Genomic DNA, 12,142 nt, shown 5'->3' on the forward strand with positions numbered 1-12,142 from the left:
GACTACACTGTCCATATATGGACAGTGAAGTCAGTGACTTCTCCTGGAATGTGGGGGGGGGGGGATGGGTGCAACCTACAGAGGGCTGTGTGGCATCACCTACAGGGGACTTGGTGGCAACCCCTACAGGGGACTGGGTGGCTTCACCTACAGGGGGCTGGGTGGCTTCACCTACAGGGGGCTGGGTGGCTTCACCTACAGGGGGCTGGGTGGCTTCACCTACAGGGGGCTCATGCACACGACCGTAGCCATGTGCACGGCTTTATCGGGTCGGCCGGCAGCGGAATGTCAGCCGCGGGCCGCCCGCAAATCGCTGGCCGTGCACATGGCCATGTCCATTATTTCCTATGAGCCTGGACCGCAGAACACGGCCGTAATAAGACATGCGCGTTTTCTGCGGTCCAGGCTCCTGGGCCATGCACGGACCATGGAAACCATGGTTGTGTGCATGGCCCCATCGAAATTAATGGGGCCACAATTCTCCCATGGATTTTCGGGGGAATTGCCGCCGCAAAAGCACGTTCGTGTGCATGGGTCCTAAGGCTAGAGGGGTAGGAGAAAAAAAGGACATGAGCCAGTCCTATCCATTTTCAAAACATCCGATTTCTGGTCAGGAGGTCCTGCGTCCCACAGCAGCATCCGAATGCAGGAGAGACAGAGAGGACAAATAGCCCCCCCCCCCCCCCGAACTGTTTCGATTGGCTGCTGTGGCAGTCATGTGAGAGCGAGACTGCGGCCAATCAGAGGAGGAGGCGGATTCCCCATAAGGGGGTAGTAAAAAAAAAAAAAAACACGCTACAGCTTGATTAGATGAATAAAGGGCCCGTCCCCCCTGCTTGTACTGTTTTGTGTAGTAAAAATAGAGCCGCCATCGCTAGGCTGTCGAAAATGGCACTGGCCATATTAAAGTAAAATATGGCTGGAAAAGGCGTAGAGCAGCAATAAAGGCCTGAAGTGCTCGTAAAATGGTAGGGACTGGTGGGTGGAGTTCAGCAGACTCTTAAGTCTGCTGACAGAACTGTATACAAGCGGTGGCCCATGGGGGGAATCAAACACTCACCATCCATATCAGCCCTTCCAGATACGTGGCCAGCAAGGGCACCCCCTCAGTGGTTGATCATTAACTAAGGTGACACTGGTGGGAGAAGTGTTATAGGTGCTCCTTAGGCTGGTGAGTGACAGAGAAGCTGACGCTCTTGTCACACTTTTCTACACAGGCAGGTTGGACAACGGTGCATTTGCAATATGACACCATGCACCCGCCGAGGAGGGGACTATATCAAACCTGTATGTTACAGCTGACAACCACCTGTAATGGCAGGAACCAGAGCTAGCGCCTATCACTGTCATCAACCCCTTAGATGCAACGATCAAAAGCGATCCCTGTATCTTAGAGGTTGCTAGCAGATCGGCAGCCAAGCAATCAGGGCTGCCAATTGCTGCTATGGCAACAGGAGGCCTAGCACAATGGCCTCCTGCTCTGCCATTACGTAAGCCGATCAGGCCCCGGCCGGCAGGCTAAGCCTAATCGGCTTGCTGTCAGTGAATCACTGATAGATCTAATACATTGCACTACACAGGTAGTGCAATTGGTATTAGAAAAAAACAAATCAGACAGTTGGACGTTCAAATCCTCTAGTATGACTTAAAAAAAAGTATATAAAAAAAAAAAAGTTTCAAAACTGAATATATATAATATATAATAAAAGTTTCAAGTAATAAAATAAAACACAATCACCCTTTTCCCTTATCAAGTCCTTGGTGTCATTGAAAAAAAGAAACCATACATATTTGGTACCGCTGTGACAGTAACGGCCTGAACTATAAAAATAATTATGTCATTTATTCCACGCAGTGAACAGAGTAAAAAACGATACCAGGATTTCTGTTTGTTGGTCACTTTGCCCTACAAACATTGGAAGAAAAAGTGATCAAAAAGTCGCATGTATCCAAAAATGGTATCTAGAAAAACTGTAGCTCGTCTCGCAAAAAACAAGCCTTCATACAGCTCCGTCGACTAAACGTTATGGTTCTCACAACTTGGCGACAGAAAAAATAATTTTTTTTACAAAAGTAACTTTATTGTGCAAAAAGTTGTAAAACATGAAGAAAGTGTTATAAATTTGGTAACAGCGGAATCGGACTTACCCGCAGAATAAAGGTAACATGTAATTTACAACGCATGGTGGCCGCTGTATAAAAATAAAAAAACTATGCCAGAATTGCAGTTTTTTGATCACCTGGACTCCCAAAAAATAGGAAGAGAAGTGATCAAAAAGTCCCATGTACACCAAAATGGTACAAATAAAAACTACAGCTCGTCCCGCAAAATATCAGTCCTCATACCACTAAGTCTATAAAAAAATAAAATTACCGTATTTTTCGGACTATAAGACGCAGTTTTTAGCAAAAATAAATCATGCTAAAAAGTCCCTGCGTCTTATAGTCTGCAGTCAAGGGACCCAGCATCGCCGGGCGCCTTGCCCGCTTCATTACTTAACCCCTTCCCGACCCATGACGTGCCGGCACATCATGGAGCTGGAGGGAAATGATGTATGGAGCGTGCTTACTGGGCTTCTGACACGCTGCTATAACGGCCAGGAACAGCAATTTCGCTGTTCCTGGCAGTTTAAAGGGCTTGTAACATAAAACACATGTATCCCCTATCCACAGGATAGGGGATACATGTGTGAACGATAAGGAGAACGGGGACCGAAAGTTACGAAGAGAACTGCATGAGAAGCTGTGACTTCCGCGTTCTGTGTCCGGCAGCTTCATAGAGATCAATGGGATTCTTCTGCGCATGCACGAGCGGCTCTCCATTGATCTCTATGGAGCTGTGGAACAGATAAGCCAAACACAGAATCCAGGCTTCTCATGTAGCGCTTGACTTTCGGTCTCCTGTTCTCCTTATCGCTGGGGGTCCCAGCAGTGGGACCCCCAGCGATCTCACATGTAACCCCTATCCTGTGGATAAGGGATAAATGTGTTTTATGGCAAACCCCTTTAACTAGTTAAATGCCGTGGTCAATAGCGACCGTGGCATTTATAGGGGCTTTTCTATTAAGGACATTTATGACATATCCACAGGATATGTCATAAATGTCAGATAGATGCAGGACCCGCACCTATCTCTAGAACGGGGCCCCCTAAACCCCATTCTAGCTTTCTGTGCTCTCCCGGCTACTTGATTGCATGTGGAGTAACTGAAACAGCGTAACTGGCGGACCTACGCGGTTTCCATAACTCCCATAGAACTGAACAGTAGTTAAGGAACCAGCGTAGCTCAAACATATCTGCTGGAAGAGAGGGTGCCCGTATTATACCAGGACAACCCTTTCCCAGCAAAATTCCCCAAACTGCAAAGGTGCGGAGTATGGACCAAAAGGGGGATAAGAAACAACACCATTTATCAGTGCAACACTGGCCTGTGCATAAAGGATTGCTTCCTAGCAAAATATCTATGGATTATTATTTTTTTTTTACTCCATTATTATACCACCTGACTATGCCCCTGATGTACTTTGCCCAGCGTACATATGCCCCCGCATTATAAATTGAAATACCAGTAATACTCCAAACAAAACTACTACCAAGCAAAATCCACGCTCCAAAAGCCAAATAGCGATCCCTCCCCTCTGACCCATACAGCGTGCCCAAACAGCAGTTTACTACCACAAATATGGCATCGACATACCCGGGAGTACCCTTTTAACAATTTTTGGGGTGTGTTTCTCCAGTGGCACAAGCTGGGTACGACATATTTGCCACTGAAATGGCATATCTAGGGAAAAAATTTAGATTTTTAAATTGCACGATCCGCAACTTAATCATTTATGGAAAAGACCTATGGGGTGAAAATGCTGACTGCACCCCTTAATAAATGCCTTGTTGGGTGTAGTTTCCAAAATGGGGTCACTTCTCAGGGGTTTCTTTTATTACTTCACATCAGAGCCTCTGCAACTGTGAACCAATACTTTGTAAATCGCCAAATTAGACCTCAATTTCGTATGGTACTCTTTCACTCCTTAGCCTGGTCAAATGTCCAGGCAAAAGATTAGGGCCACATGTAGGGTGTTTCTAAAACCGGGAAACAGAGCATAATAAATAGAGAGCTGTCTTGTTATGGTGGCACAAGCTGGGCGCCACATATTGGCATATCTATGGAAAAAATTCAATTTTGACTCTGCAACATCGAGTGCACACTAATTTCTGTAAACCACCTGCAGGGTTAACATGCTCACTACACCCCTAACTGAATACCTTGAGGGGTATAGTCTCCAAAATGGGGTCACTTCTGGGGGTTTCCACGGTTTTGTTCCCGCAGGGGCTTTGCAAATGCTACATAGCACCCAGAAACCAATCCAGCAAAATCTACACTTCAAAAGCCAAATGTCGCTTCTTCCCTTCTGAGCCCTACTGTGTGCCCCAACAGCAGTTTATGACCACATATGGGGTATTGCCGTACTCGGGAGAAATTGCTTTACAAATTTTGGGGTTCTTTTTTTTTCCTGTATTTGTTGAGAAAATAAAAGAAAATTAAACTAAAGCTACGTCTTCTTAAAGTAAAAAAGGAATTGTTTTTATTTTCACTGCCCAATTCTAATAAATTCTATGACAAACCTGTGGGGTGAAAATGCTCAATACATCACTAGATAAATTCCTCAAGGGGTGTAGTTTCTTCAATGTCGTAACTTTTTTGGGTTTTTTCACGTCAGGGGCTCTGCAAATGTGACATGGCCTCCGCAAACCATTCCTGCTAAATTTGAGCTCCAAAAGCCACATGGCGCTCTTTCCCTTCTAAGCCCTGCCGTGTGTCCAAACAGCCATTTATGACCACATGTGGGGTATTGTTTTACTCGGAAGAAATTGCCTTACAAATTTTGCGGTGCTTTTTCTTCTATAGTCCTTATGGAAATAAGAAAAAACTTAGCTAAACCAACATTTTCTTTGAAAAAAATTTAGATTTTAATTTTCACGGCCTAGTTCCAATAATTTCTGCAATAAACCTGTGGGGTCAAAATGCTCACTATACCTCTAGATAATTTCCTTGAGGGGTGTAGTTTCCCAAATGGGGTCACTTTTGGGGGCTTTCAACTGTTTTGGCACCGCAAGTGCCCTTCAAATCTGACATGGTGCCCAAAATATATTCTAACAAAAAGAAGGCCCCAAAATCCAGTAGGTGCTCCTTTGCTTCGGAGGCCGATGCTTTAGTCTATTAGCACGCTATGGGCCACATGTGGGATATTTCCTAAAACTGCAGAATCAGGGCAATAATTATTGAGTTGCATTTCTATGGTAAAACTTTGTGTTACAAAAAAAAAAAATGGATTGAAAACTAATTTTTTTGCAGAAATTCAATTTGTAAATTTCAGCTCTACTTTGCTTTAATTCCTGTGAAACGTCTAAAGGGTTAAGAAACTTTCTAAATGCTGTTTTGAATACTTTGAGGGGTAAAGTTTTTAAAATGGGGTGACTTATTGGGGGTTTCTAATATATAAGGCCCTCAAAGCCACTTCACAACTAAACTGCCCCCTGTAAAAATAGTATTTTGAAATTTTCTTGAAAATGTGAGAAATTGCTGCTAAAGTTCTGAGCCTTGTAATGTCCTCGAAAAATAAAAAGATGTTCAAAATTACGATGCTAATATAAAGTAGACATATGGGGATTTTAATTGGTAACAATTTTGTGTGGTATTACTATTTGTTTTACAAGCAGATACATTTAAATTTAGAAAAATGCTAATTTTTGCAATTTTTAACTAAATTTTGGTGTTTTTCCACAATTAAATACTGAATGTATCGAGCAAATTTTGCCAGTAACAAAGTCTAATGTGTCACGAGAAAACAATCTCAGAATCTCTAGGATAGGTAAAAGCATTCCGAAGTTATTACCACATAAAGTGAAACATGTCGGATTTGAAAAATGAGACCCTGTCAGGAAGATCAAAAGTGGCCAAAGAGGGAAGGGGTTAAAGATATGGTCTCAGGTGAGACAATGAGAACATATCGCTAGAATATGCCATCAACATTCGTTCGGCCGGTGTCCGCTCTCATGGCTTTCTCCAAAGGCTGCAAGGTCAGCCCATTATGGTCAAAGACCGACTATAAGTCTGACAGTAGACTAAGTGGAATGCTCCATTCTTAGCACCACGGTCACTACGTTCTGATGTCCAGTGGGGGTTCACTGTGGTTGGACCCCCCCCCATTGGACAATCATGGCATATCCCAGCAATATGCCATAAAATTATTTTCAGAGACCACCCCTTTCCAACATGAAATCCCAAAAATGTACACTCTGAAAGTACTTACAGCTGCAATAACACCGTTCTCTGATACAAACGTGACACTCAGTAGAGGCAAAAATTCAGTCTTCAGCTGGGAAACACTGGAAATAGAGCCAGATGATATTGTTCAGTAAAAAAAGGTTATGTAATATATGAACAAGATTTATTACCAAAGATGCAAAAACACTATTATTTTGTTCACAGCTGAGGCCGTTGGAGAAAACGTAGACGTTTGTACTCACCGTAATGCGTATAGGCCCCTACCACTAGGAGGTTGACTCTACATAGGAAAAAGTGTTGAACCCACCCAGGCAGGTCATACCCTTTCCCACAGACACCGAGCTACTCAGTTTGTACAAAATCAGTAGGAGGAAATGTAGCAGCACATCTATGTAGCCGGTAGAACAACGAAACAACCAGAACCAAAGTCCCAAGACTAGGAAAACAAAAAGGGGGCGAGATCGGTGTCCCGCACTGAAAATAATTTTAAGGAGAGTACAAAAATCCACAGCAATCCCCCTTGCGACCCGCCTAACAAACAGCGGACTGGAGTGCCTTGCAACTCCGGAAGGCATCAGAGGAAGCCAGAATATGAATTTGGAAGAACTATGTGAAGGTAGGTCACCTAAGCCTGGCTAGCAGCATTGATAACCTGAGAGACCGGAGCTGGATGTCATACCGCCTAGGATGCACCGACAGCTATCCCGAAAGGGAGGAACCTTGCCCTTGGACCGATAAAATTCCAGGATCACAGACCTAATCCAGCAAGCAATGGAAGCCTTCAAAGCCACCAAACTTTTGTGCAGTCCCTACGGAATCACAAAGAGATTTGAGTAGCTGCAAGGTATATGCGTACCGCTCTTACCCCATCCAGACAATGAAATGCGCGCTCCTGCGGGTGGAACAGTTAGGGACAGGAGGAAGGGCGTACAATCTCCTCAATGATGTTGAAGGCAGAGATGACAACTTCAGGAGAAAGGATGGAACGGGACAGAACACTACCTAATCCCTGTGGATCATGAAGAAGAAAGACTTGCAGGATAGTGCCGCCAGTTCCTAAACCCACCTGAAGCAAGTAATGGCCCCAAGGAAGGCAATTTTCCAGCAAATCCCATAATGATTTTGAAGGGGGAGGCCTAAAGAGCACCTAGAACCAGGTTGAGATCTCAGGTTTCAGAAGGACGCCAAAAAGGGGTGACGGCGAGAGCCACATCTTGCAAGAGGGTCTTTACATAGGAACAAAAAGCCAGCATTCACTAAAAGAGGATGGAGAGAGCAAAAAGCTAGCCATTTAGAGAAGCCAGGCCCTGAGCTAGACCGGACTGCAGAAAAGATGAAAAATCCTAAAGGTGTGGAACACTTCAAGGGATGGAAACTGTGTTAATCACAACAGAAATAGGCAATCTCCGTATGGTGATACAACTTGGTCGATTAAGGCTTTTGGGCCTTAAACATTATTGGTATAATATTTTCCAAAAGACTACAGGATCCTAAAACCTTTACTTCAATAGACACACCGTTAAATAAAGTTGACATTGTGTCGCAGCGGAAGGCGCCATGGGGCATCCGCAAGTATATTGATGAGGTTGGCGTACTAAACGCGGCGAGGTCAGTCTGAGGCCACCAGGATGGCTAAACCGCGGTCTGGCTTGACCCGCTTGAGAGCTCTAGGCAGTAGCGGAAGTGGAGGGAACAGATAAAGGTAAGTGAACCTTTTGCAAAAAGTGAAGGGCGTCAAAGGCGAGCGCACTGGGATCCCAAGCCTTGGACACATTGATTAGTACCTTGTGGTTGAGATGAGACACGAAGAGGTCAACATCTGGAGTGCCCAACCAGTGGCAAAAGAAAAATCTCCAGGTGAAGCGACCATTATCCGAATCCAGCTTTTCCCGACTGAGGCAGTTTGCACCCCAGTTGTCTACACCCAGCACGTGGATTGCGGAGTTGGGATGTAATTCTCCACCCAGCTGAAAATACGAAAGGATTCCCACATTGCCGCTCAGTTTCTCCCCTGACTGTTCAGATAGGTGATCGCCTAGGCTTTGTAGGTCTGGACTCAGAGGACCCTGGGGAAATGGTGTTCAATGGCAGTGTGCCAGTAAGATGGCGCTCAGTTCCAGAAGATTAATTTGTGACAGCGCTTCGTCCTTTGACCATGTGCCCTGAACCGCAGGAATGCCAAACACCACCATCCTAGCCTGAGAATCTGCCATTCATCGAGATGCCAAGTGGGGGGCAGGAAGGACCGACATTGAAAAATTTCTGAAGAGGTCTCCCACCAAGGACACTCCTGAGTAACTCGTAGGGGCATGAGGATCGACTCATCAAGGAAATCATGGGATTTGTCCTAGTGTGCGAGGAATGCCCTTTAAAGAGCTCATGTGAAATTTGGCATAGGGGTTCGCTTCGAAGCAGACACCATTTTGCCAAGCACCTGCATGCAAAAGCAAATGGGGAAATGCAGAATCCTAGCAAAGGAGAGCCACCTCAGCCAGGATGGGACCGACCCAGTCTAACGGGAGAAGGACCCTGGCTGTCGTAGTGTAGAAAATCATACCCAGGAACTTTTTTCGTTGCAGATTCATCCAAATCTCTTTAAGGTGTCCAGGGTGATCTTGAGGCTGAAAAGATTGCCATCTCTAGAGGGAGCCATTACCAAAGGTTGTCCAAGTAAGGGAGAACAGCGACCCCCCCTGGGGCGAAAAAGCGCCATGAGAGTCAGGTTGACCATGGTGCAGACCTTTGGAGAAGTAGCGACCTCGAAAGGGAAGGCGACAAACTCTAAATGTTGAGAACGGATAGCAAAGTAAAGGAAACTGTAAGTGGAGGTAGGCATTAGAGATGTCAATGGAGGAAATATATTTGCCTTGTTCGACAAGTCAATCACTGACCACATGGACTTCATCCGGAACCTTCTAGCATGCACAAGGCTGTTTAACTTCTTCAGGTTCTTGAAAATATTAGGATTGTAGAATAGGGACAATGACTTCCTGAAGGAAAAAAAAAAAGAGCCACCCTGGGGGAATGGTCAGAAACTCTATCTTGAATTCTGTCTAAACCACCCTTTGAGCTTAGGCATCGTTCACCTGAGTAAGCCATATCACCTGATGGGAAAGAAATCCTCCCCGCCTAGAAGAAGAAAAGACTCGAGTGGGAGATACCCTAAGGCAGAAGATGTCTTGGAAGTAGAGGGCTTCTGGGACAAATGATGGCCATGCCAGGAGGGCTTAGGTTTAAAGCATGGATTTTCGGATCTGTGGGATGGCTGGTCCTCTTGTTTGGCCTCAGAGATAAGTTAATCCAGACGCTTACTAAAGAGTCTGCCTCCAGCAAAGGGAAGACCAGTGAGATCATTCTTAGAAGGAGGATCAGCCATCCGGGATTTGAGCCAAACTGAGCGCCGTATCTCCGCCAAATTAGCGGTCACTGTTGTAACGAAAAGGGAGGAAAGCCAGATAGGTCAGGCCCTCCTGCAAAACTCCATCTGTAATGCCCTGGTGAAGCAGTTTAGCCGAGACTGAGAAAATGCTGGACGCAGGTTAGAACCCGCTGCCACAAAAAGCAGATTAGAGCACAAGCCCTTGCTAAAAGAATCGCTAAGTGTGCCGCTTCGGACAGTGGAAGGGCGGTGCTCTTGGACAGCCTTGACACAGAAGGATGCACAAAAGGAGAGACAGCCAAGTTTGAAAACAAATCATCCTGGAAGGGGAAGAGCACATCTGTCCTCTCAGAGGAAGTCAAGCGCCTGTCAGGGTGCTTTCATTCCTTAGAGAGGACATCCTCAAACTTGCTGTGGTTTGGGAAAACCAGGGGCTGGCACTGGTGATGGCAGAAAGACACTGCGCCCTGCGAGGAGGGTGGGGGGGTTTCATTCTTAACACATACGGTGTCCCTGACATGCACGTCTTGCATAGCGGCTGCCATTTTAGGGAGTAGTTATGAATCTAATTCAGGGTAAAATGATTCTTTAGAGGAGACAAACTGATCCTGCAGAGAGGCAGCTTCCCCAATGCGGGTCCTATCAGGGGACGCTAGTGAAGAACCTGAAGAAAAGAAGGACCTGTCCCTTGCGCTTCTGGATCTCTTACGTGACCTAACACGGGGAAGAGGTGCATTACCCCAGAGGCAGATTCCAGGAGAGAATTGATCTGGGCCGCTATTTGGGATGACAGGCATTCCAGAGACTCCGCCATAGTTTGGGAGAGTCTGTAATGGTCCCATAAAGAAAGCCTGGGTGAAGAACAATGCACAGTGGGGGTGGGGGGCACATCCTGTGACGGTGCAGTATCTTAGGAGGCCCTTGGTTTCAGGAACTGGGAAAATATAGGGTAGGCTAGCCGCAGGGGAGTTTTTGTTTTTGTTTCAACGACCGCAATTATATTGGATCACTAAGACCACAGAGGACGGTTGTCATCCTCACGGAACATGCTGGGAGACGTTGGAAAAAAATGACACTAGAAAAAAAAACAGCTCACCGAGCTAACCCTACCGAAACCCTGGCGCAGTGTCCCGACAGGAGGCTAGAGAGGAGGCTAAGGTGTCCTGGTGGCAGACTGTGACAGGCTGGAGTAGGTCTGACAGGCTCCATCAGATTGCGCTGACTGCAGAGATGGTGCAGATAAAGAGAGATCGCCTTCACTGGTGGCCTGCCAGTACACATCCCCTCAGCAGCCAAAGCAGCGGAAGAAACATGTAAACTAGGGGAAAGCGCCAGAGAGCTGCCACCTAGCTCGCCGAAAAGTCGGAGGCTGAATTAGGAAGGCCCTACCAAAAAGAATGACTGGACATGACACACCTAGGGAGAACCAGGTCTGACAAACGACATTTTACGGTCATTACCCAGACACCAGGGGAAAAAAGTGACATCAGCCCATGAGCGGGTGGATAGTACCCCTCATATTTATCCGCCGACATCTTCGGGTGTACGCAGGGTCATGAACTTCGGTAACCTTGCATGTATAATGAAGGTACTGGCATGCCACTTGCAGAAGCAGAAAAGGGTGCTTAAGTGACCGGTGGTAGAGAAAGCACAGTGCAGAGGACTACCTGGTTTCCTGGCACCTTCAGGGGGTTGACTAGGCTGGAAACCAGGCTGAAAATCCATCCTGAACCCAAAAGGGAATTGAAGGAAAGAAATAAAATGCAATTAACAAAAAAATAAATAAAAGTGCAGCATGCCTGAGAAGCAGATTGTGTCTGCCTCCTACGGACACTAGGCTTTATAGCAACAGACTGAAAACATTTAATTTTTAGTAACAATACATGCTAATTATAATAGCAGCTTGAGGTCTGTGAAGCCAAAAATAGAATATTTAAATCTCTGTGAAGGACATTCTTGTTACGAGAACAGTAGATAAGATGATTATGTACTATGGTAAATTATGGCACCAAATATGCTTTTCCTCAAAGAAATGATTCTTTAAACAAAGGGCCAGTGTGATATAGCAGTGTCCCTCTCTTTTCTCAACATTTATGACACATAGACGTCAGATTCCCCCACCTACTCATCTAGCACATATTAAATTTAAAAAAATCTCACTTGCAAAGTACATGCTACAGGGTCGCCACAATGGTGAACAAATGAAAAAAATATTTCTACACTTGCATTGTGAGACAACGTCTTTAATAAAAGCATAATTCCAGAGGCCAAAACTTGTCATTATGTGGAAAGGACTGCGTAGTGACCCTCACTGATCACTAGTATGAAGGTGCTGCACAACTCATTAGAACAGCATGTACCTTTCACTTCAATCGACCTCTCTCAGCTTCACTCTGTAGAGACAAAGATAAGCCACGCACTTATGAGTTCTATTGGCCTATCTTCACCTGTCCCAGAGTGAAACCAAAAGCCCTCGA

At 45.5% G+C, this 12,142-nt stretch overlaps 1 protein-coding gene across 5 annotated transcripts in view; it reads right to left on the reverse strand.

The window, feature by feature from the left end:
* ARPC1A (actin related protein 2/3 complex subunit 1A) overlaps positions 1 to 12,142 on the reverse strand; it is a 191,125-nt gene that overhangs the window by 46,735 nt on the left and 132,248 nt on the right. For all 5 annotated transcript variants that reach the window (XM_075830005.1, XM_075830006.1, XM_075830007.1 and 2 more), the window contains one exon: positions 6,312 to 6,387. In XM_075830005.1, coding sequence (XP_075686120.1) covers positions 6,312 to 6,387 — 76 coding nt within the window. The remainder of the gene's footprint in view (positions 1 to 6,311; positions 6,388 to 12,142) is intronic.

The sequence above is a fragment of the Rhinoderma darwinii genome, chromosome 6 (assembly GCF_050947455.1).
Source record: "Rhinoderma darwinii isolate aRhiDar2 chromosome 6, aRhiDar2.hap1, whole genome shotgun sequence".
In the NCBI taxonomy this organism is placed as follows: domain Eukaryota; kingdom Metazoa; phylum Chordata; class Amphibia; order Anura; family Rhinodermatidae; genus Rhinoderma; species Rhinoderma darwinii.